We start from the raw sequence: 26,605 nt of genomic DNA, 5'->3' as shown, positions 1-26,605 counted from the left end.
TAAACATTTGCATCGGCAGTGAAACTGGACTCCCAGAGGAAGAAAGCAGACCTCGTGGCGCAACGGTAGCGTGTCTGACTCCAGATCAGAAGGTTGCGTGTTCAAATCACGTCGGGGTCAAAAAGCACCTGCTCTTCCACGGCCTTTTCAATAACAAAATAAGTCAACGTAGATTGAGCAATAAAAAATAAGTCGACGCAGATTCAGCAATATAAAAACCCCTGGGCCCTTGAATTTGAAGCCATTACTGAACTTTCAGCGACTTTGGTGGAATATACAAACTGCTCCTTTTATGACATTTAGAGTTTCTGAGACTCGGGCAGCTGTGGTGAGTTGAAATGCAAAGGCCGGGACAGAAGCTCACAGTGGACTAAGCAACAGCTGACGGCAACAGCAACTTGTACAGTCGTCAGATATCTGGACAAGGATCTTACCCTAACAACCCCTTGGTTCTTGCAATAGAGCACATGTCTGATTTTTAAAGCAAACGTCCGAACAGGGACTTGAACCCTGGACCCTCAGATTAAAAGTCTGATGCTCTAGCTTCAGGAGATGCCATAACCTGTCACTGGTCAGGTGTCACTTTTTGATAAACTACTACTACCAACGCTACTACTACTTATTTACAAAAACATGGTACGTATGGTGCAGGGTAACAAGGAAATAATTTGCCTCGTGATAGCATTATTTTTATACCATATATTGGAGTCTGAGTTATGATCAGTTCAGGAAACAGGTTTAATCTTGTACAATGGTGCGCAATCAAGGGAGACAGAGACAGACAGTCCACGGCCTTTGATTGAAAGATGCTCTTAAAAGCAATCGAGAAAACTCTCTACAAACTGTTTGCTTTTTCCTGGACTTTACATGGTTCTAACCACGTGAGATATTTGGGAAGGACTGTGAGAGCTTGTGTCAGTGGCACATGTGGGACCTCGTGGCGCAACGGTAGCGCGTCTGACTCCAGATCAGAAGGTTGCGTGTTCAAATCACGTCGGGGTCAAAAGCACATGCTTGTCCATTTCCTTTTCATTGACAAAATGAACGCAGATTGAGCAATGAAAACCCCCAGGGCCTGTGAATTTGAAGTCATTACTGAACTTTGAGAGACTTTGAAAAGATAGATAGAGGTAGAATATACAAACTACTCCTTTCATGACTTTCAGCAACTTTGGTGGAATATACAAACTGCACAAAGTGCTCATTTTATGACATTTCCAGTCTCTGAGATTCAGGCAGCTGTGGTAAATTGAAATTCAAAGACCGGGACTGAAGCTCACAGTATTTGATTTAGGTTGAGAGCACATGTCTGACTCCTTATGACCTTGCTCTGAGGACTGTGGACATCTTGGCGCAATGGTTGTGCGTCAGACTCCAGATCAGAAGTTTGCACGTTCCAATCAAAGTGAACAACTGCTGATGAAATGTTTAGCTTCCACTCAGAATTTTAATCTCCTTGGTGTAAAATCTCATCTCATGCACAGCTATGCTAATCTGCTGTGAAGCAAACAACAACTACAGTGTTGGGCACTACAGAACAACTTAAACAAGGTGAAGACTTTTACTACGGTGTGTGAAAATTCCACTGAACCCCCTGAAAACCATCCATTAACATTCCACAGCAAAAGTCACGTTAGGAAACTGTGCTTCCCTTTGTGATTATCTTTGACCACACATTTGTAAATATATATCCACAAAATGTTCTCAGACCTCTAATAACCAAAGACCAACAGCTGTACCACTGCACCCCCAACAGAGATTTAGACTTTCTTCAGGAGAGCCTCCTGTGTCTTCTCTGTGAGTATTTATTTAATCATATCACTGCATCTACATTGTGGATGTGTTTAATTTTTAAAGGCTCTCCAGTTTAATGAAGCTCTGTCTGTTAATTATCTTGTTTAATACCCACTGATTTGGTGTTGGTGACCTGCTCAACTGATATTCCGTCTACAGATAAAATGAGTGCTGTAGAGCTAGCAAGAACATTCCTCCTAATAAATGTATTTAGTTTTCCCCTAAAGTTGGTGATGCACAAAACAAAGTGTGGGTCATCCGCACAGGGCCACTGCTGGCCATTTGGGTGCAATCCTCTTTAAATTTAAAATCTCAGTATCTGTGTTACAAATAAGACAACCAGAACTATACAATAACAGTCTAGGATCAGCTGGAGGGACATACTGCTCTTTTCAGCTTCACTTCCTGATGGCTGATGTGACAAAAGTGCGGATGCTGCTGTGCCTTCAGCACTGCTGGTTGTGTGTGGTTTACCATTTCTGACCTGCTGGTTGTGTGTGGTTTACCATACCTCATGGTGATGGTTGATGGTTGTCGGTCAGGGCTAGGTACTTTTCCTGCTGTCTTTAGTCTTTAGACCTGCTGGTTGTGTGGTTTATCTTGCGTAACTGAACTGCTGGTTGATGGTCAGTGTCTTCCACTTGGTCCTGGGTTCCTCCTCTATGCACAGATTTCCGCATTGACCCTGCATTCATTCAGAAGGGAAATTAGTTTAGAGTTAAATTAGAGTTAAATATGCTTTCAAAATACTCAAACTTCAGGAGGTAACTGATAACATAATGAAAAAAGAAAGAAAAAAAGAAAGTCTAAATAGAACACATACTTGTGTATGGTTATTGTCATTCAAACCTGATATGAACAGCAAAACTTCATATTTTACATTTCCATTCATGCAGGAAGTGAAAAAACAATCAATAGGTTGCAACTTGGTCTAAATAAAACATTATAATCCACGATGGAACCATTTAAAATGCAAAATATACCTATATAAAACATTGTAAGACATTTCAGTTAACTCATGACTCGATTTTACCAGCAGATGTCGTCTCTACCCCAAAGCAACCAGACTAAGAAATCAATGTTACACATACAGTCGCCAAGCTCTAAACCAGTGGTTCTCAAAGTGGGGGGCGCGCCCCCCTGGGGGGGCGCGAACACTCTCCAGGGGGGGCGCGATGTCACAGACGGAGAAAGAAAAAAAAACCGCCGACCTGTCACTGGTTAGTGAAAGCTCCCTCAGTAGCGAAATGCAAGGGGCTGGACTGACCCAAACAAATCAAATACTGTTTTGCTCCTGATCCACCAATCAAAACGGAGTATTATCATTTCATAGCGAGTAGCACCTCCGCTTCCGAGTATAAAAACAAAACGCAGGCATGGAGGTAAGCGCTCACCCTGAGACGACACTTTGCAGAGTTTGTGCAATTTCTCTTGTTTCCTCTATCATTCAGATATTCATTGCTTTATAAACAGTATTTTTAAAGACTCACTCCTTCCTTAGTAATACCTTACTGCACTTGCAGTAGGTCTATTCGTAGCCTATTCTAAGGAGTAATTTGCTCCACAATCTTTTAGAAAAGCTCGTAGCCCCGAGAGCTAGCCTAGCTAGCTACCTTTTCCAACTACAGCTAGCCCTTTTCTCCTTAACACCTAGCCTACCTTTACATTTTTTGATCATCCACCGCAACAAATAAAACACCAGCACTTGAATACTATTTTGTGCTGTCCCTGTCTACATTGTGTACAGTTCGTTTGGTTAGGAATCATTGCCTAGCACAGCCTTATCCATTGTTCGTGTGCAAGTCGTTCACAACCACACATACAAGAACACGACGTTGAAATTAGAACTTTATTAACTTCATACGCTGTATCAGCAAACAAACACAACATGGACAAGTTTCTGATTCGTAAAAGTCAGAAAGAGAAGCCTGTGGACTTCTTTAAACATAAACGTGATGGCCTCCAGCAACAACGAACCACCATGTCCAAGCATAGCACTATCTCCAAGCAGTGTCTGGAGCATCTTATGTAGTTGCTCATAGAATTTCTAAGCTTGGCAAACCCCATACAATTGCCGAAACACTGATTTTGCCGGCCACGCAACACGTTTAGAATAATGATAGGTATTGTGCTGAGTTTAGCTCCTATGTCAAATTACACTGCATCACGCCGAATATCAGAAATCAGTTTGGGTCCTATTTCAAAGAGGACTACCGTTCATTCGCCTGAGTTCGGGATCCATTTCTCTGCTCAGCAGATGAGCTGTCACTAGACATGAAAGAGCAGCTGAAGAGTGACAGTAGACTTAAGCATCTCCCCTCTTTCGTCATTCTTTTTTTTGTAAAGATCACAAGAGGCCCATAATAATAACAGTATCCTAATGATAGCAATAATACCACTTATTATTATTATGATAATAATAATAATACAATAATAATAATTGGTCGATAATCATTAATTATAATAATACCTACTATTACTGATAATAATAATAACAATAATAAAAATAAATAGTTATAATAATTGTCTGTATGGGCCTAACAATAACAATAGCCTAACCTTGACATGTCAGGCCTATCAATAACAATACACTATCTATCTATCTATCTATATATGGTGGTGTAGTTGAGGGCGGTGGCGGCGGGCCGCGGGTGGATGGGGGGGCCCCAACTACCCCTAACCAGCTTTGGGGGGGCCCAGCTTGCAAAAGTTTGAGAACCCCTGCTCTAAACGATGGTTCATTGACTGTGGAAGTTACCGTCGTCATTTTGTATGTGGCAGATTGACATTTTGGCAAGATTTAAAAAGAAAATCCCATTCAAATCAATGGAACTTTTTGGAACATTCTGAGGCGCAGAATAATAAGTGCTCGAGAGACCCCGCATTCTATTCTGTTCGATAAAATGGACGTCTCTATAATAAGGTGACCAGATTTCTCAGACAAAACCCGGGGACAGTTTTAGAGTCTATATAGACTTCAGGACAATTATATGTATTAAATATGTCTGTTGCTATCACTCTGCTACCAGCGAAGAATAACAGACTACAAGGCAAGTCACTTTTTACAAGGTGAGCAGAAGCTAACCATAGCTAGTTCCAACAAGTCAATTTAAGTAAACATATCGATTACCTACGGATTTGATAGCCACAATCTTTTGAATGAAATAAAAAATGTTTTAAGAGCTAGAGCTGCAAGGTTAGCTATCTTAAGAAACTGTAGGGTGTGAGTTTCATGACCATCTCGGAACATCCCAATAGGGAAGTGGGAGATTATTGACAGCTACGTTTGATGTCTCTCTAAATGGCAAAGTTTGTGATGAAAGATAAAAAATGAACTTGCTTAGTGCACAAATAAGGCACTTCATTGTTTATTTAGGTAACTCATTAGCGCAGGTGAATGTGATGTTAAATGATACTTGACAGTTTACTTTTGTGTAAGTAATAAATATAATGTTAATCTTCTGGCTAGCTAGCCTACTTAATATAACCTAACTCTGAATACAGTTGTCTGCTTGTTCTCATATAAACATGGCACGCTAAGTAAACTTAGCGTAATGTTTTTTTAATGGATGATGGATCAGAGGAAATGTTAATTGCTTGGTCTGAAGCAGAAGCGATTGGCACTCATGCTAGCCGAGATGAATAGGCTAATTTATCTCGTCACGTATTTCAAAACAAACCATAATCTTTTACCCCAAAATCTGCAATTATAACGTCACTACTAAGTAGCATTAGTTATTTGCCCCATAAATAAAGCTTATAACATTAAAGTCAACCAGATTTTTTGCTTACACCTAACATTATAAAATCTTTAGGTTGCTAACATTAGCTAGCTGGCTCAAGATGTCGCCTACGGTTAATGTTATGCATGCCTAAGCTACAAGGTTTAAGCAAGTATTCCAGTGTTTTAAAACGTACCTGCAAGCCATTTACGAGCATAATTTCCCAGTTTCTTCTTTTTCCGCTTCTCTGCCTCAGTCTGCTGATGCCTTTCTGAGGCCATACTTTCAGAAATTGTTGCCTTACCATCAGGCTGGAGTTTGTCAGGCTCAATGGAACAAACCAAAGGGAGGTGGAGCGTAACCATAAATACAGGTGCATTCAAGGCAACGCACTGTACTGTTACACCCCCCCCCCCCCATATTAAATGTAAGAACATTCTGACCCCTCATCCCCCTTTGGTGGTGGTGTGACACCCTGGTCACCTGATCACACCACCAGCAGCATCATCTGCGTTCCAATAAGCAGGCTATTTCGGAAAGGATGGCTTAGTTCAAACAAAGGATGTGTCACACATGTCAGTAGACTTCTACCACTCAACACAATTAAACATATTTGAAATTTGAACCAGACTATATTTTGTGCACAGCATTTTTTGTCAGCTAGCTAGCGGAAAGGTGTGCATTGTAATAATGTCATGGTAAAACAAATTCTTCAATGGGGGGACACCGTCTGGATTCAATTGTGTATGTTCTCCTATTAATGTATTACGTCACTGGTATTATGCCCCCCTCAAAAATTATAATTGTGTTTGCTAGGGTGTTGCCAGAGTAGACATGGTGGTTGCTATGGTAATTGAAAGATAGAGAGAGAACAGGAGAAAGTGAACAAAAGAGAGAGAGAAAGAAATTGAGGAGTTAGATGTTATAAGCTACAGAAAAATAAATAGAAACAGAGACAGAGTGATTGAAAGAGAGAGAGAGAGAGAGAGAGAGAGAGAGAGAACAAAATTAAAGAGATGGGGAACTTGAATGTTAAGATAGAGAAAAAAGAAATAAAGAGACAGGGAGAGCGAATGAAAGAGAGTGAGTGAGTGACTTGAAAGTCAGAGAAAGCTGACATGAAAATAAAGAAATAGAGTGGGAATTGATGGACAGAGTAATAGAAAGAAAAATGGGAAAAGAGTGAAAGAGTGTCAGGTTTAACAGAAAGAGTGAAGATATATGTATTTATATAGCACATTTCATATGGCATACATAGACAATGTGCTTTGAGTGGGGAGATAACATTGCATTCTAAAATAAACAAACACACTTAGCAAAATCAAATTAATATATATATATGTATATACATGAAAATAAAAACAATAAAATGAAGTGTTAAAAACAAAGACCTATAGTCATGAATTAAAGAATTCAATTAATTCAAAAGAATTCAATGAATCTTTGAATTAAAGTAAAGATGGACAGAAGGAGAGAAAATGGAGTGATACAGTAAAGTGTAAGAGTAGTTGTAGAGGGATAGATCGACAGAAAGGTACAGAGATGAAAAGAAAAACAAGTAGAGTATGGAAGGTGCCTCTCATCTCCTAGTTATACGCCTATATTGACAGGAACAGTGAGAAAGGGAGCCTCATATGGGCGCAGGTGTCTGTGAAACAGGTGCATGCCACTTTAATTACCCTATTATGATGTCACAATGGCCCAATGTATTATCATGTGGCTACTTCTTCTTCTTCTTCTTCTTTTTTTCTTTGTACCTTTTTCTGTGATTAATTCAGCTCGAACCGCTTAACGCAGCAACTACGTTCAAACTTAGTTGTGTATGTCTTGTAAAGGACACTTGTGCTGTGTATTCTTTTTCGGATTTTTTAATCACCGATTTATCACCATAACCTAGAATTTTGTATACGCAGGCAACCTAGCTCTGTCTACTCACTTTGTTTTTTTTTCTTCCCCTCCTACTCCTCCTACTTCTGCTGCAGTTTACTTACAGAAACCCTCTGCTTAAAGCTGCCCATGCCAACCAGACACAATCTGCTCTGCTTATGATACATCTACATACTGTGTGCCAGCCTGTTTACGAATACAATATAAACGATTGCCATCATTGACATAGGTTTCTGCTTCATTGCTCTGCTTATTCTGATGAGGACACTGTATTCCCACTAAGCTGTTCTACAACCAATGCTTTGAATGCTGGCTCTTTTTTAATCCACTATCAGTCTTATATGTATCACGTACATGTCATCTTGTATGTATCATGGAATCTGGTATGTATCATGGATATATACCATGTGTGTTAATATGTTTTATCCAGATGCTCATCTGCTTGCTCCTGATTCTCTCTTCTCCTCCTCTCTTCCCTTTCCTTCTGACATCATGTAGTTGCATGTGAGATCTGAAGCTGTCTACTCTGCTTTTGATGAAGTTGTTAAAGTTATTAGCTACATCATTTGACCTGCTGACGATCTGACAATCTGACAATCTGACCCACACATTCCACATGCTGTTGAGAACTGTGTGACTTCCTACTTCCCTGGTTGTATCATCTAAAATTTGAATAAATAAATAAAAAGCCACCAAGTGTTTTAGGAAGGCTAATTCCACTTTCAGTTTGTTTTTAAAAGTGAACATATACTTTATACGTAAACTTACGCAGTCCAGAATCACTCATAAGGGTAGAGTATAAAACAGAAGTCTCTTAATCATGCAAATCACATAAATGCCCCTAAAATCCAAACAGAAAAGTATCAAAAATGGCAACCTAGTATGATAGGGAAATATGAAACTTTAATCAAGAATGCATGTGTGTTTCTTAAGTGCTGACGGTTCTAACTCTGTGTATGTCCTTAAAAGTGTATCTTTATGTGTGTGTGCGTAAGCAAGTGCTGATAAGAAGAACTAGTAGTCCTCCTTTTATGCCTTGCTGATGCATTACTTTGCAAAAAGCATAGTAAGATGACCCCGGCTGTCAGGGACCCACCACCCTGCTGACAAAGTGTTGTGGCGTCAGAGAACGCTAACTTCTATATAAACCTTGTGTAATGTGTGTAACACTTGTTTGCTGCAGTCTGGGAGTGGGCCCGTGCCTCTCTCTTGTCTACCAAGTGTGAGTGAGTTGAGTGTGAAAGCCTATATCTCGTAGCCTATACCTATTTTGAGTTTACTTTCTATTTAGTAGGCTACTTACAGAATATGGAGAGGGCCTACCATTTAGCCTAGCCTGCCATGAAAAGTTTGGGAACCCCTGGTTTAATAGTTTTAGCACCACTGCTGGTATTGGGTTAGCAGATGGAAGGATGGACTTGTTGAGAAACATTCATAGCATGAAACAGTTCATAGGGGAGCAGTTTAAATTTCCAAGACAAACCTGTGTAGTTATTTAGAGAATACAGTTAAATGGGAGGCAGAGACTACATCAGCAGTGAGATTTCAGTTTTTCTGAAAGACTTAAGTTTGTGATAAATGCCACAAATGAGTGTCTTCAATTTGCCTGCAATAAAGTTTATCATTGTAGTGCACATATTTTGACGCAAATGAGAAAGCATAACAAAATTGTTAATTTTCAAATCAGGCAGACTGTGCATAAAATATAGAAAAACTAAATTCAGATACAGATTACAACAATGACTTTCTATTTTTCACAGAAGTCGCCAAGGAGCACAAGAAGTGTGGAAGTGTGTGACAGAGAACAGTGAATGGAAGGAGGAAGCAACCTCTACAGGTTATAATCGTGAAAATATTTTCCCCTCCCTCCTTGCTTTGAAGTCCAAACTCTAATCTGCTCTTGTCCATAGAGGCCTTCCAGGCCTGATTTATGGGTGAGTTGCAAAGACACCCAAATTATACACTCGGCAACCTCAATTGTCAGCGCATGGGTTCCCATACTGAGGAGGCCTTGTTGTATCTGAGAGCAAATGTAAATAATGAGGGGGTTTTCACCAGCACTCTCAGAGCGAGAGGAAATGTACAAAACACTGGTTACCTTATAAATGTGCAATTTGTCTTGAGTGTCCACTGAAGAATAAGCGTGCTACTTCCACTGCCTTAATGATTAATAACCTTTGTGATTGGTCTGCCCATCATTGGCGAACCTGTGGAAGCAAATCTGAAATAAAAATTGTACGTACCAGAGTATCATTTGGAAAGCTGTCAAGTCTGATTTACATTTAACTTCCTACATAGGACAGAAATTCATTCAAGAGTTGGACAACTCTCAGTGTGTAAAGGAAATTCAATCCTTTGTGCTTTTTTTTCTGTGAATGCTGTCTGTCGTTGCATGACTAGTCCTGTGATACAAACAGGTAACAGTGGGCGTGTCTAGGTGCGAACACAACCATTTGCCTGGAGGGCGCCCATAAACATAGACTGCACCTCTGCACCTATGTCATTTTGTCACGTGACTTTAGTGAGGAACTGCTTTAAAAAACCTTTCGCCGACTTCTCTGGGACAGTCGAGTTAGAGACACGGTAGAAGAGACTGTGGGACTTCATCTTAGGAAAACACGACAGCAGACAATTTGCTTGTAAAAGAAAACCAACCCCAGCCTCAGAGATGGCGAGATAAGCAAGATTTAGACAGTTAAAAAGTGATATAGGTGCATGGACTAGTTTTTAAAAAAAAAATTATTTACTGTCAAATTACTGCACAGTCTGATCTTGGAAAATTCAAACCGTTCCCTTGTGAATTGTTTCACGATATTAATGTGGTGGGCTACTGAAATACCATCCATCCATTAGTTCTGTGAGCTCCTCAGGAAGAGGCAAAGATGGATCGGCTGGGACTGAGTGAGGACGAGAGCAGCGACGGCAGCTTTAACGGGCATTTTCCCTCCAGCGTCGGCTCAGGCGGGAGCTCCAGCGACCTGGAGCAGAGCCGCCCGAAGCTGCAGAATCGGCCGGTGCGTTCGAAGGCGCGACGCGCAGCAGCCAACGTCCGCGAGAGGAAGCGTATCCTTGACTACAATGGGGCTTTCAACGCGCTGCGGCTCGTTCTCAACCACGACCTGAGCGGGAAGCGACTCTCCAAGATCTCCACCCTCCAGAGGGCCATCAACCGCATATCTGCTCTCTCTGTCCTCTTGAGCACCAGCCCTCCAACCAGGGCTGTGGAGAGCTGCAACCCCACAGCCGTCCACAGCCAGGCTGGGAGTCTGCACCTGGACGTGGGACAGGCACTACTGGACACCCACTTAGATCCCAAGACCTACACATCCTGGCACCAACCACTGATGCACATGGCCCAGCCACTGCCCCAGGCTCAGACCCCGGCCCCTCCACAGAGACTGTCCACTGAGCCGCACTTGTACTTGGACAGCCTAAGGCACCCAACCCCTGCTGCCTGCCCACCCTCGTCGCATTTCCCATGCTACTCCCAGGACCCCTCGCTCTGCGGCACCAGTGGAGACTATGTGAGCATGCTCGGTCGGTCGGCCAGTCCAGTCAGATATGGCGCTGCCAGCGACGGGTATCAGTCAAGTATGTGGTCCCCGTGTGCCCAAAGCCGCGCGGCACCCTACGGAGAGCCGTCTTTGGCTCTGACCTCTCCCTGGCGAAGGAGCTTCCTGGCGGAGCAGACATTTCAGCATTACCTCCCTATGGTCTGAGCAAACCAGTTCAAAGAATATAGAGTTCTCGCATAGACAGTATGCCTGCTCCACAGCCTGGAGCATGACAGGACATGGCGCTTAGAAGCCACCAAATCATAGACCCTGTCTTCCATAAAGCTTCATGTCTTCAACAGAAAGTCATTGTGAGAATGAACTGTTTACGCCATAATGAAACTATTGTCACTAGATGACCCTCATAGATTGCATGTCATTGTGACGCCTGTTATCTTTGCAATTAAGACATGGTGTATGTGTCTTGAAAGGAAGGGACAGTTAGACAGGCATGAATTTCCTGTTGATTTTTAAACTGAATATTCATGTAAATGTGACATTCAAAATCATATGAATAAGATCGGGAAAAGGACATATTAGAAATTCTTCTAATTATTACGGACAGACCGACAATATGAGAGCACCGAGTAGATGAAAGAGTTTGTTTTAAAATTATTCTAATTCTCTGCCAGACATTGCATTATGGTGAAGCTATTGTCATACATTTCACGGGATGTTGATATATGCCTCACAACATTGAAAAAAAGTGAAGTAATTTGTATTTTGTGCACAGCGTGTATGACATGGAAGTGAAGTTTTAAGCTGTCATCCGTACACTAATAACAGTTACTTATGTCATCTTATGTCATCTTCATCTGTTGTTGTCTGCTTCTTTATGTTTGTTACTGTGTGCAGAAATGCAAATATAAAAACTCCCTTCCAAACGTTGTTACATGGGCTTGTTTTCCGACTAATACCAATGAAAGTGAATGTGGAAGGAATGGCGAGGGCTGTGTAAAGGTTAATATGCTATCATTAAATGGTACACTTCTCAACGACAGAGACTGAGGAATCCTTTTCTTCATTAGTTTCATAAAAATGTATGAATACTGCAACACATTACATTTAGTGGGAAAGAAAGATAACCATTCTTTTCTATAGAATGGTCTTCACCTATTGAATGCAACATACACAAATGGGCATGTTTTGGCAGTGAGTATTTTGTATTTTGTGAAGCGTTGATGAAGCTTACAGAAGTAAACCAGGAGAAAATTCCAAGTACATGGTTAAGTGACAAACCTGAGCACATGGTAAACCTCCTAATAGAAGAACCCTATGACTTTATTCTCCTAGCAAAACAAAGCCACGGCTCTTATTGAAGGAGGTTTACCACCACCACCCCCCCCCCCCATACATTGGGATGAGTGGGCAGGCGGGAAGGAGACGTCCTATAACCCCCCCGCCACACACACACACATATCCTCACACACTCTCACATACCCCCCCCTCACATACCCCCCCCCCTCACATATCCTCACACCACCTAACATATCCCCCCCAAACATACCCCTCCCCCCACATATCCTTCCACCCTCTCACACCCCCCCTCACATATTCTCACCCCCCTCTCACATACACCCCCTCACATACCCCGCCCCTAAATACCCCCCCTCACACCCCCTCACATCCTCCGTGCCTCTTCCTCAGTCCCGCAGTGACATGATTCATGGAAATCCCTGACTCACACGGAATGTGCTGAGAGACAAATGAAAGTGATGGCATGTCTCTGTTCCTGTCTGCTGTGGTGAGAAACCTGTTTGTTTATCCTGTGGTGCAAATGGACCTGAATCAACAGCCACTAGATTTTGTCCACCAAGAGCTTGAGCATAATGTACAGACACAATCAAAAGACTCTTTATTAAGTGGCAGTATTACCATTTCGATCAATATTAACAGTCCAAAATAAAATGTTTACTGTAGAGATGTATACAACTCAGACATGCACGACAACAAATGGTAGATTAAAACAAGAACGCACACCAACCAAATGTTGGCTTTATTTCTATTAATATTACCTGTTTTACCAGTGTGGTGTATATTTCAAACTTAAACTTGGAGACGTATACAACTGGAAAAGATGAGCTTAGTTAGTATAAGCTAAAGAGATAAGTAGGCCTACACATTGTACCGCTGAGCTTTAAGACTGAGATGTAAATGTGATCAGTGCTTTTGCCGTGAGTCAACCTAGTCATCTTGAGCTGGGCTTGAACACATACGCCCATCAGAGGTGGAAAGCTGACAGGCTCGTCCGCCCCTTTGACGTCTTCCACATTCGAAACGACAGAAAACAAGATGAGGGGAAAACAAGTGAGAGGAGTAATCCCGAGACAGAGGCACAGAAGCCCACATCACCCCAGTGAGTCAGCCGCCAAGTGTGCCAATGACGTAAAGGCCAACTCACTCACAGAATGCTCCCGTCTCGTGAGACAGTGTTCAAACCTAGGTGTCTACATCAAGCATTCTTTCAATATGGATTCAACCTATATGTAGTTGGTGTGAGAAGTGTGTGTGTGTGTGTCTTTTTAAACTACATTACTATTATGTCCTAGATTATATTTTTGTCTTTGTTGATACTCTTGTTCATTACTGTTTCTTACTGTTAATATTGTGGTTCATTATTCTTAAATCAGCAGTTAAATCATTGTTCTACTTGGCAACACTACATGGACACAGTCATGCTAAAGTAACTTTGAGTGGATGTATATGTGTATGATGTGTTTAATGTATGTATTTGTGAACTTGTCTCTTTTACGGAGTGGTGTAGTGTGTTCACTGTTTGGGGCATCTGGCCAACTCTCCCTAGATGCAGTCTGGCCACTGACAGACAGACATGTGGCCAAGTTCTAGCATTACTGCCTACTGACGTCACACAGAGGAGAGTCGCTCCAGGCTACTTCACACGTTGTCTGTTTGTGCCAGAGACATGTATAAACAAAACAGCCAACTGACACTCAGTATTCCCAGCCAGAAACAGAAATTTGTGAAAGTGTAAAAGTATAAAAGTGTTGAAAGAGAACCTGAAATGGTGACTGAATCAAATATTTTGCTTATAAAATGAACTCTTTAAATTTCTAGAGGGTGCAGGAGCAGCAGAACCTCCTTTCACAACTCTGATTCCATTCCTAAACACAAAAGTAGCATAGGACCTCATCATTGTGTACCAACAAACCACTGCCTTGAGAGTTGAAAAGTGATATACGTGCACAATGTGTAGTTGCTTTTAGGTTGTTATTGCATGCACGTGTTTGGAGAGTATTCATCTGAACACTGCCCCCTACTGGATAGAATCATCAGTGTTTGTGCTCCTTATGATCATGTCCTTGGTTAAATGTTGATCTGAAAGCTTCACCATTTCTCTCCCTGAATGACCAACAGTGGAACAGAACTTACCCAAATCAAGACCACAAACAGAATGAGCAGAATTATTGGTACACAGGTAATTCTGGGTACCCTGAAACAAATACAAAACTTTCACATCTGTGCCATCTCACCATTAGGCTTTCCCCACGATCTGAGTCCTCCTTGTCATTTGGTAATGACAGGCTTCTAAGGAATGGCCATAGCCTGTCTTTGTCTAAACCCTTGAAAGACTAAGATGAAACTGCCATATACTGAAGTTCGGTCCATTGCTCTTTGATGCAGGTCTGTCATTCTCTGATAAATTTCTCTGAAGTGTATTGCCTTTTTTATCATGAAATTGGTTTGCAAATGGTTTTCTGGCTGCAGATGCATTTGAACTTTTCTGAGCTTTTAGGAAATTAGAGACATAAACAAAGATGTCTGCTTGTCTAAGCCATGCTTTAAAATTCTAGTGAGGGTTTGTAAGAAAAACTGGAGGCAGTGATTGTGTCAGAAAATAAATTGAAATGTGATGCCTCTTTAAAAAATGAGTCCTGACAATAACCAAACAAGGCAAGGCATTTGCCAAAATTTGCCAGCCCTAAAATGAAGCTTGCCACAGCAAGTCAGTGTTTTGGAGGATACGTGGAATCTCCAATGTCATGGCCTTACAGCCTTAAAGTTTCTATTCACTTTGAGAAGCAAAAGCAAAGACAGCTCGTCACTTCAAATGCAGGACAAATTATGTTAAAATGCTATCGTTTTGAAAGAGCACAGTGAACGGTACCAGAAATGTCCGTGTGAGTTGACTGTTGTCATGGAGATTCGCACCCTTCCCTCTGTGGGCACAGATAAAATTGATACTGTGGGATTCATGGACTCATGGAGATAGGTCTGCGTGTAGAACCAGCCGTGTGTTTTCTGTCTTTCCCCCCCGGCAGGCCTAATGCTCGCCTAATCCATTTTACCCCAGGGGCAGAGCCGGCAGAACAGCTCTTAATGTGATGATTGTTCCCTGACCTTGAGGATAACTGTAACAATCATTATAATGAGAGTGCACGGCGGAGCTTGTGACGGGTGTCTATTCGAAAACACAGCGGATGAATTGATGAGACTTCTGCTCCTCCTTCTGCTGATGAGGGTAGGCTCATTCTTCAGAGGAATAGAATGCACAATCTATAGGGAGTGCAATCCACCATGTCACAGCGTGTGGATGAAAATGTGTATACATTTAAATGTTTTCATGTTTGAAGACTGTGAGAGGCTTTACATCTGTGTCACAGTAGGGGACATGTTAGCAGAGTGTAAATCTCTCTCTTTCTGTCTGTGTCTCTCTTTAAGTATCTCTCTCTCTCCCTATCTAATTCTCTCTTTATGTCTATCTCTCCTTCCTCTCTTTCTAACCCCCCCCTTCTAACTCTCTCTCTCTCTCTCCCTATCAACTCTCTCTGTCTATCTTTCTCTCCTTCCTCCATATTTATGTGTGTTTGCATGGGTCTAATGCATAACCTTCCTTTTCTTCAGAGCCTTGCTTGAAATAGACTTAAAAGAAATAAACTCTACCAAAGCTTGGATAGCATTCACTCTGTGCTCCAGAAAAAAATCCTCTTTCTCTTCCTTAGACTCCCGTGATCACAGTGACCCTTCACCTCTTTCCTCCCTTCCTCTCGCCCCAGGGGCGTGCGTTATTTACGGCGTCCCCACAGCTGGTGGATAGACAAACCAATGGGCCGAGGAATAAAGATGTCACTCATCTACTGTCCGGCTTCATTAGCTTGAAAGCAGGACCATCAAGGAATTTGAAAGCTGTGGCGAGCGCAGGCATACTAGACGCTGTGGATTATGTGATATGTGGTGTTTATTGGGTCGGAAGAGCAGACACAGAGGCAAGCACTAGACTATAGGCTTCCCTCTTTGAATCCTACACAATCGAGGCAGGTTTATTAGTACTACATTGACATATGTGAAGGTAGCATAAATAATGTACAATAACATGAAAAGAGGAAAAAAAAAGAAAAAGGTTATAAACTAATAATGAATTACAAACCCTCTGTCTTAAAATCCTACTCAAGCAAAGCAAGTTTATTAGTACTACATACTATACACAAGGCTAGATTATAGAAAAATAACAAAGACAAAGAGTAAATAAAAGAAACAAATGTATAAATGTATAATGAATTAATGTTAAATGGGATATGGGATATAATAGCCCACTGACTTCAAAACACCAATGACCTCAAATAAAATGATTACTGTAGCTTTTCTCAGAACTTACATTTTAACACAGTGTTCTTCTCCAATACATGTCCAAAGCCCAAACAGAGCCTTCAGTGATTGTGGTGTTGTGATGTCACTAATAGTTGAGTAGCCCCTTCCAATACACAACACACAACACTGTGTAATAAAATGTGCATTAATACACACTGATTTTAATAAACACTTTCCTGTCATCTAGCCAGCCGATACTCTCGAAGGATCACATGATTCTGAGAGGTCTCCCACAGAAGTGAGGGAGAAGTGCAACGAAGATGCTGCTGTTGCCGGCTTGAGAGCAGAGAGGGTGTTGGAGACGCAGACTGCGTTTGGGTAGCATTCAGGCTACAAGAGTATGTTTCTAAGATTTAGATTTGCGTAAATATTCAGAATGTATTGGCCAATTCCCGGAGATCGCTGTTCTGTCTGGAAACATGACATCTTTCATATGGATTTGGAATAAGAAAAAGGTAAACTTAAATATACGTTTCACACTGACCGTCTTGATCCGTCTTTCATGTGGGTTGTTGACGGAGAAAAACGTTGATTTTTGTTCACGCGCGTGGTTTATTTCATCCAGCGAATGTAAAGACTTGAATCGACATTTTAATCCAACGTAACGTTTAACAGTATTCGGGTTATTGTGGCTTTTTTGGAACGTAGTTTTAAATGAGCTGGTAGTCGGGAGTATTGAAGCTATACCAACTCCTCTGTCTGAGTCCAATTAATGAGCTGGTGTAATTGGGAAAGCACAACAAGTATATACTTCGAGCATGGTTACTCAGTTTGTTATTTAGTGTAGTTTCCATCCAGTCATGCCTGCAGAAGACTTGCATGACCGCGATGCAATTTTGTACTCAGACTGCTGTGGGGAAAATTAGGCAAATTTGATCATTTAGTAATTTAATAATTGTATCATTCATGCCGGGTTGTGAGTGTCTGTCTGTTGATTTGGCACTTTCGTGTTGTTCAAATTCTTTAATGTTTATTAACATTTTACCAAACAAGATTAACCTGATTATTTACTTTTTCTATTGTTTTTTGTTTTGTTCTGGTGACAGCATGGACGTTCATAAAGCAGATGTTGGATATTAATTTAATTACTGTCTGCAACATTTCTCAAATCGAAGATTACACCTTTATAGACAGCGGAGATGTGCTGCAGCTCCTATTCAGATATGTGAATGGACTGTATGCATTATCCACTCCCAGATGCTCTTGAACTCTAAAGAGAAGAGGTAATAGAAGTCAGCATGGCAAAGTCACTGTGCAGACTCCGACGCTTACTCCGGAGAGCTCAGCTTCTCATTCTCCTCCTGAGTGTGGTGTACATCATGGCGGGGAGCATCCTCCTGCTCCAGCGATCCGCAGCGCCAGTCTCTCAGCGGGTAGGAACCCCCATCCAGTCTCTATCTGCCCCCAGCAGGGCACCCCCCAGTGCCCACTGGGCTCCTGGGGCAGGCTGGCACCATGGGGGCTCAGGGTTTCGTAGGCCACAGGACACGGATGCTAATGAAAGATCGGGGAGGAACGCTGGCCAGGTTCTGGCAAGGGTCACGTCCTGGAACCGGAACCTTGATAGGAGGCGTCTGCGACGGCATTGGTTCAATAGTCAAGTGACTCAGGGTGAACTTCTACTACCCAGTGGACCTCCTCATAGACCAGTCAGACATAAAGGTATATATTCACGCTGTGATTGCAGTCCTTCACTGGACTTTATAACTACAGCAAGTCCTTCCTCTGTACAACTTCAAATCCCTTTAAGTACGCTGTGCACAGAATGAATACAATCATTTGAAAAGACAACATTGCATTACATGATAAATGCTATTATTTAAGATTTCATTCATGTTTCATTTTTCTCCGTCCATTTGGCCAGGAACCTACATGGGTTGCTTTATAGATGATGCCAGAACACGCGCCCTGGGTGGCACAGTCCTCTACAACTTCCGCAAAATGACCACCACCTTATGCCAAGACACCTGCTCCAATAGGTATGTTTCTAAACGTTTCTAAAAATATCAGAAAACACACACATAAACACACACACACACACAGATAGAGCAGTTTAGACACGATTCCAAAAGGAAGTTCAGCAGAAAAGCAACTGTGTTCTGTGAGCATAATCTGTGCACTGTTTGCTGGGTGAGGCAGGTGGTGGGTTCTGGGCAGGCTGATTTGGACGCTGGACAAGCGCAGTGCAGGCAGGGATCTTTTCATTCAGCGGGGAAGAGAGGAGGGACGAGCCTCACTCAGAATGCGACAGTCGTCTCCTTCTGCCCCAAGACCACAGACCACAGGGCTAAACAGTGTCAGTCCGGCACCCTGAGGAGAACTTGGCCATCAGCGTTCCTTGACACTGACTGAAACCCAGTTCCTCCCAAACACATTTGAACTTTAATATTTCGCTGTGCAGCTATTATTTCTGTTCTTTTATAGATCCACTGTGACATTTAAAAGTATAATGTTGGGCGGAAGCGCTGTAAACAACGGCATTGATTGAATTCCGACAAATGAAGACCAGTGGAATATGTGTCCCGCTGGGTCCTGGGCCTCCCACAGGGAGAGCTTGGCATACTGTCTCAGTAGGGGTGGGATTCTGGTGAAAACCAGCTTACATTTAAAATGAGTGGAATGAATGGGGGAGGATAAACATGGACTGCAGGCGTTAGTCAGTCTGTGTAACATGCAGCGCTTTATGGCCTGGATGAGATACAGGCAACCTTAAACCGTATTAGAACAACATGGACTATTCAAATATGTATGTAGGTGTATGTGTGTGAAAGTGTACATATAAATAATTTTGATAATACCGATAGAAGTAGGAACATCAGTAGTGGTAGTAGTATTTTATGGTCCAATATAAACATGACATGATTTAGAGAAAAGTATCGGAGACCACTTCATAGTAAGACAACTGTCATCTTTGGGAAATTATTTTAGATGTATTTACATTTACATTTAGTCATTTAGCAGACGCTTTTGTCCAAAGCGACGTACAAGGGAGAGAATAGTCAAGCTACGAGCAATAGAACCTGGTGTAACAATACATAAATACTACTTTACATAAGAAATATAACAAAATGAAATAAAAAGAAAAAAAAGAAGTGCAGAAATGTAACTGCTGTAATTGCAAGTTACGCACTAGTCGAAATGCCAGTCAGGACGGGAAGTGCTCTCTGAAGAGTTGGGTCTTCAAAAGCTTATTAAAGGTAGAGAGGGACGCCCCTGCTCCGGTAGTGCTGGGTAGTTCATTCCACCAACGTGGAACTACAAATGAGAATAGTCTGGACTGCCGTACTTGCACAGACGGCAGTGCCAAACGACGCTCACTAGAAGAGCGCAGCATCCTGGGTGTAACATTTGCCCTTACAAGAGCATTTAGGTAGGTGGGAGCAGAACCATCAAGCACTCTGTAGGCAAGCATAAGTGACTTGTAATAACATCCTGCATTGACTGTTGTCATGGAGATTCGGACCCTGACTACTCCAACCTCATCTGTGCAGTGGGTACCAATATGCAGGGCTGGAATATGGAGCAGAGTGTCACTGTGGCAACCGCATTGCTGGTCCTCAGACCCGCCCTGTTGAGTGCAACCTGGACTGCAAAGGGGAGAAGGGCGCCCCCTGTGGTGGGGTGGAGCGACTGTCGGTGTACAAGCTGGACAAAAAGCTTCCTGGCCAGCGGAGATGTGAGTGTAACGCCCTGATGTTTTCTCTGATGCAGGGTCAGTTAACCTGTTAAACCAAACATACTATGTCAACATATGACGTAATTTGTTACATATGAATGCCTTGAATTGTTCCATTATAGTACATATATACAGTGGGGAAAATAAGTATTTGAACCCCTGCCGATTTCGCAAGTTTGGCCACTTGCAAAGAAATGTGTGATCTATAATTGTAATGGTAGGTGTATTTTAACAGTGAGAAATAGAATATCAACAAACAAATCCAGAAAACTGCATTTTATAACATTTATGACTTTATTTGTATTTGATGCAGAAAATAAGTATTTGAACCCCCAACCAAACAGCAAGAATTCTGGCTCCCAATGACCAGTTATGTGCCCAAGAAGCACACAGATTAGGCCTAACAAGGTACACCTGATCTCAACTGGTGACGTGTATAAAAGAAACCTGTCCAAAGAATCATACTTCACACCTTCAACCTCACCACCATGGGCAAGACCAAAGAGTTGACCAAGGACGTCAGAGATAAGATTGTAGACCTGCACAAGGCTGGAATGGGTTACAAAACCATCGGCAAGCAGCTTGGTGAGAAGCAGACAACTATTGGTGCGATTATTCGTTAATGGAAGCAACACCAAACAACTGTCAGTCGCTCTAGGTCTGGGGCTCCATGCAAGATATCCCCTCGTGCGGTATCAGTGATCATCCGAAAGGTGCAGAATAACCCCAGGGGGAGCTTGTGAATGATCTCAAGGCAGCTGGGACCACAGTCACCAAGAAAACCATTGGCAACACACTACGCCGTAATGGTTCGAAGTACTGCAGCACTCGCAAGGTCCCCCTGCTCAAGGAAGCACATGTACAGGGCCGTCTGAAGTTTGCCAATGAACACTTAAATGATTCTAAGGAGGATTGGGAGACAGGATGTGGTCAGATGAGACCAAAATCAAGCTCTTTGGCATCAACTCGACTTGCCGCATTTGGAGGGGGAAGAATGCTGAATATGACACCATCCCCACCGTCAAGCATGGAGGTGGAAACATTATGCTTTGGGGCTGTTTCTCTGCCAAGGGTACAGGACGACTCCACTGCATCGAGGGGACTATGGATGGGGCCATGTAACGTGGAATATTGGGCTAGAACCTCATTCCCTCATTCCCTCCCATTAAAAACGCAACCTTAAGGATTTGGAGAGGATCTGCAAAGAGGAGTGGACCAAAATCCCTCCTGAGATGTGTGTAAACCTGGTGACCAACTACAAGAAAAGTCTGACGTCTGTGCTTGCCAACAAGGGTTATTCCAACAAGTACCAAGTCATGTTTTGCTAGGGGTTCAAATACTTATTTTCTGCATCAAATGCAAATTAAGTCATAAATGTTATAAAATGCAGTTTTCTGGATTTTTTTGTTGATATTCTGTTTCTCACTGTTAAAATACACCTACTATTACAATTATAGATCACACATTTCTTTGCAAGTGGTCAAACTTGCTACATCGGCAGGGGTTCAAATACTTATTTTCCCCACTGTATATCAAAGAATCACACACCATCCAAGTGGTCTTATTGATGGACAATAATTTTAACATGTTTCTAATTCTTTCAGATAGCAGTTTACATTACAGAGGCTGTTTTAAGAAGCCAGACAATGCTACTGGTGCCTTCTTGATTCACTCCACTGACTCTGATTCAACTCTAGAAGCCTGTATAGAGGCCTGCACTGAAAAGGTTTGTCTTAGTCATCGGGGCGCACAAACATCCATGCAGTTTATTATCTGTATCTTTACATGGAAAAGAAATGTCATGCTCTTTCAGAAACCTCATGTGACATCCAACATTTACCATATATACCTAATGAAATATATTGATATAAGTCTTGTGTACCCGTTTCATGTAACTGAGAAGTAAAGGTTGCTGTACTCTGTTACCCATTAGTAACAATACAAACATATTTTGATGATAACTGTAAAAGTGTTATTAAAGGGAACATCAGCGATTGCGAGAGATTGTTGGTATGTGAACTCAGCAGCCAAACAAATACCCCCACCCCTTCTGTTCTCCTTCAGAAGACCACCCCATGCAAGCACACACACACACAGCATCCAAAACACAACGCGGCAAAAAGTTACGAGAGTTAGTTGTTTAGATTGTTTTTACAAAACTACAGTGACCGAAGGAGGACTGTAGGTTTGTATCAGCTAAGATAACAAGGAAGGTAACCTTACCTATCATAGCATTTCGAATTACACATCAATCCAAATAATCCCCCTGTGCTAGCGGCGGGGGGGCGGCAGTGGTACAGGAGGTAAAGAAGTCGGTTAGTAATCAGAAGGTTGCTAGTTCGATTCCCTGTCGAAGTGTCCTTGAGCAAGGCACTGAACCCCTAATTGCTCCTGATGTGCAGTGTGCCATCAGTGTAACTGTAAAAATGTGTATACATTGTAAGTCGCTTTGGATAAAAGCGTCTGCTAAATGACTAAATGTAAATGTAAATGTAAATGCTAGCAAACTTGTGTTTTTAGGTCTTCGTAGCTATAAAACCCTTTGCAAATGTACAGACAAATACCATAATATAGAGCGAACGACACAGCAAGTAATATAATTAACATTAGCTAGGTTGTGGGTTAGCAAACTGTCTCTATAGCAAACTCTCTACAGTTGCTAACATGCATGCAGAGAGGACGGTTTTACAGAGACAGACAGTGATAGTGATAGTGATACATCGCAACAACCTCTGCACGAGCACTGACACCCCCTGTTACTGATTGGCTGGAATAGTATTGTGTGGTTCCCTCAGAACCACTTTGTTTGCTTCCCATTTAAATGATGTCTACCGACCGAAAGACCCAAGACCAACTGTTTGTGCACAGGAGTTCCCCCTAGCAGCCTTGAAAGGACTGTCCTGTCTCTGTGTTCATGCCGGCTCTGGCCTGACCACCCAGTGGCACAGCCCAGTGGAGGAGAGCATGTGTCTGTCAGGCAACCACACAATCAGCTCACCAACCGGCTCGCCAACCAGCCCGCCAACCGGCTCGCCAACCAGCCCACCAACCAGCTCACCAACCAGCTCGCCAACCAGCCCACCAACCAGCTCAACAACCAGCCCACCAACCAGCTCACCAACCGGGCCCTCACAACACCTGGAGTACTACCAGGTTTACTACACTCCTGCTTTAGGTGAGACATTTCATTTGATTCAGTATCCATTAAGTGCCAGGTAACTGAAATTGACGATGATGAAGATGATGATGGTGATAATGAAGATGGTGATGATGATGATGGTGATGATAATGAAGAAGATGATGATGATGGTGATGATGATGATGGTGATGATGATGAAGATGATGATGATGCTTTGCAAGTAATAGAACCTTCATCTTGTGAATTGCCAGTACTCCATTTTTACATTACTGTCATGCTTGTAGAGGGATGAGCAATGTATTGGCAGCATTTTTAACTTGTCTTGGTCTGGTCAGATGCTAGGTGCAAAGAGAGGACGTTTCTGTCAGAGACGTCCACCTCCCTTGTGGCTCTGTCCAGTTTCCCTGGGGCAGGAAACACATGGGTGCGGCATCTCATCGAGCTCAGCACAGGCTACTATACCGGGAGTGTCTACTTTGATGGAGCACTTTTCAATGGAGGTGAGATCTTGTTCACAGAGTTCTTTAGATGCTACTGAAATCAGGACTGAAAATAGGTTCATTAAAAGTAAACAGCAAGAATATCTGTTAGACTTTCAGACAAACAATATCTATTTAAGTAATGTTCAGATTATGTGATGTAAAGTATTTTTATATACTGTATAAACAGCCGCACTGAAAATTCTTTTCATACTTTTTATATGAAATGGAAATAAAGTCTGCTTACCCTACCGACAGGTTTCAAAGGAGAGAAGGACCACTGGAAAAAGGGACGGACCATTTGTGTGAAGACCCACGAGAGCGGTCAGCGAGAGATAGAGATGTTTAATGAAGGCATCCTGCTTCTCCGCAACCCGTATCACTCACTCGTGGCCGAGTTCAACCGCAAGTGTGGCGGCCATGTTGGCTACGCCTCAGACAGACACTGGAAGAGCAAAGGTTAGCTACCTGATCTTACTGTGGACAGACTGGACATATGGATAATACAGTTCAATGTGTAATAAATATAAATATACTAATACTATTATGATTACTACGACTACTACTAAGGCTACTTGGAGAGCACAGACCTCCAAGGCCAAAATCCATTGCAATGTTAACGAAAATGAAACTACATTTTTGGATCTGCCCCATGATTTGGATTCACTCCAAAATTCAATAGGTTCTTCCTTGGCCCTTGCTACATCCACTACGTTTCATAAAATTTGGGCTGGTAGTCTTTCCTTAATCCTGCTGACAGGCAGAAAAACAGACAAACAATCCACAATCCACATAACCTAATAATAAAAATGAAAATGAAACACACACACACACACACACACACACACACACACACACACACACAGACACAGACACACACAAACACACACACACACACACACACACAGACACAGACACACACACACACACACACACACACACACACACACTATCAAGCATAGAAGCACAAATTGCTTAATAACTCATGTCAACAATGTATGTGAAAACTGTAGGAAAAAGGAGGCAACGGGACTCCTGAAAATATTGAAATTGTTGTAGTTTATTGTGTCTCCTGAAGTCTTTCCTCCATTTTGTCAGATTGGCCTGAGTTTGTGGAGAGCCACGCCTCCTGGTGGGTGTCCCACGCCCTCGCCTGGCTTAAGTTTAGCTGCCGTCTGTTGGTGATGCACTTCGAGGAGCTTCAGGCGGACCTCGTCTCCCAGCTGCAGCTCATCACGTCCTTCCTGAACGCCAGCGTCGCAGAGGATCGTCTCCTGTGCGCTGAGAGCAACCGCGATGGCCTCTTTAAACGCTCAGGGCCCAGGAAACCCACCTTTGACCCCTACACACCAGCAATGAGGGAGCTGATGGATGGATACATCCTCACTGTGGACCAAGCACTCAGAGACAGAAACTTTAGTGGCCTGCCTCTGGAGTACATGCCCAGATGAGGGCCAGAATGAGACCCTCACATACCGATCTAAGCTAGCTCTGGGCTAACATTGTGTTTCCCTCACACACCGATCTGAGCTAGCTCTGGGCTAACATTGTGTTTCCCTCACACACCGATCTGAGCTAGCTCTGGGCTAACATTGTGTTTCCCTCACACACCGATCTGAGCTAGCTCTGGGCTAACATTGTGTTTCCCTTTCTATGACTAGATGGTTAGAGTGAGAACAAGTGCCTAGATACACTATGAACTGTAAGCTGAAGTTCATCACAAAGTGTAATCATCACGTGGCCTTTAAATGTTAAACAAGTTTACCTACGCAGTGTACTGCATAGCACTTAGCACTGCCCTTATTTTTATTTGAGAGTAGCTTACATGTTGGAGTTTCCTCTTTATAAGCAGTAGATTAGAGGAAAATAAATATAAATCCTGGGGAAAATGCACTGTTTGTAGTTTGTTTTTATTGTAGTGTAGTGAGAGGTGTTCTTGTGATGTTTATACCATAATTATGTGTAATAATGTGTTGGAAGCTTTGCACTAATCGATACTTTACATCAAAAGGAAACTGTCCCTCATTTCTTTCTAACACATAGGGATATAAAGATCTGAGAACTAGCAGATGATTGGGACTAAGATGCAATATAAAGATCTGAGAACTACCAGATGATTGGGACTAGGATGGTAATAAGTATTGTCATGAGGGTGGCATATTGTGGAATAAACAGGACAACATGGATTACCAGGAGGGACGAGGAAAGCTGTGTAAGTTTTAGGGAGTTTGAGAGCAATGTGTTAACATTTCACTGCATGAATCTACTGTAGAAATAGAAGCGTCATACCCAATCAATAATTCTCATAGGGATAAGGAGAGCCCTGTGCTTTTTAGTCGGTTTCAGACACATGCTGATATCCCACCATGCGCTACTACTGGATAATTCTCGTATCTGTGGAATTAGAGGCGTCATATCCATCAGTAATCCTCATATCTGTGGAATTAGAGGCGTCATATCCATCAGTAATCCTCATATCTGTGGAATTAGAGGCGTCATATCCATCAGTAATCCTCATATCTGTAGAATTAGAGGCGTCATATCCATCAATAATTCTCGTATCTGTGGAATTAGAGGCGTCATATCCATCAATAATTCTTGTATCTGTAGAATTAGAGGCGTCATATCCATCAGTAAGTCCCTGTACTCATAAGAGCTGTGAAAAGCCCCAATAGTTCTTGTCAGTTTAATTAAGACAGTATTTCACTGTATGGATCTTTGCTCAACTCATCTGAATACACTTCTGA

General features: G+C 42.3%; 2 protein-coding genes and 2 non-coding genes across 4 annotated transcripts; all 4 read left to right on the top strand.

Moving 5' to 3' along the window:
• Positions 1 to 48: 48 nt before the first annotated feature.
• On the top strand, positions 49 to 120 carry trnaw-cca. Its single transcript has one exon. It is a non-coding gene; the product is annotated as a tRNA-Trp (tRNA).
• An 811-nt stretch (positions 121 to 931) lies between these two features.
• trnaw-cca lies at positions 932 to 1,003 on the top strand. Its single transcript has one exon. It is a non-coding gene; the product is annotated as a tRNA-Trp (tRNA).
• Positions 1,004 to 10,285: 9,282 nt separating this feature from the next.
• Positions 10,286 to 11,122, top strand: bhlha9 (basic helix-loop-helix family, member a9). Its single transcript, XM_012832323.2, has one exon. The coding sequence runs from the start codon at positions 10,286 to 10,288 to the stop codon at positions 11,120 to 11,122; it is 837 nt and encodes a 278-aa protein (XP_012687777.1).
• A 4,378-nt stretch (positions 11,123 to 15,500) lies between these two features.
• Positions 15,501 to 26,050, top strand: wscd1b (WSC domain containing 1b). The gene is made up of 9 exons (XM_031572734.2): positions 15,501 to 17,019; positions 17,611 to 18,226; positions 18,429 to 18,543; positions 20,056 to 20,240; positions 21,845 to 21,966; positions 23,109 to 23,415; positions 23,715 to 23,879; positions 24,117 to 24,317; positions 24,957 to 26,050. Exons 2-9 carry the CDS (start codon positions 17,803 to 17,805, stop codon positions 25,307 to 25,309), a joined length of 1,872 nt encoding a protein of 623 aa, XP_031428594.1. The 5' UTR covers positions 15,501 to 17,019; positions 17,611 to 17,802; the 3' UTR covers positions 25,310 to 26,050.
• The last annotated feature ends 555 nt before the right edge of the window (positions 26,051 to 26,605 follow it).

Source organism: Clupea harengus, chromosome 8, assembly GCF_900700415.2.
Source record: "Clupea harengus chromosome 8, Ch_v2.0.2, whole genome shotgun sequence".
Lineage (NCBI taxonomy): Eukaryota > Metazoa > Chordata > Actinopteri > Clupeiformes > Clupeidae > Clupea > Clupea harengus.
This window is presented reverse-complemented; position numbering and strand designations above follow the sequence as displayed.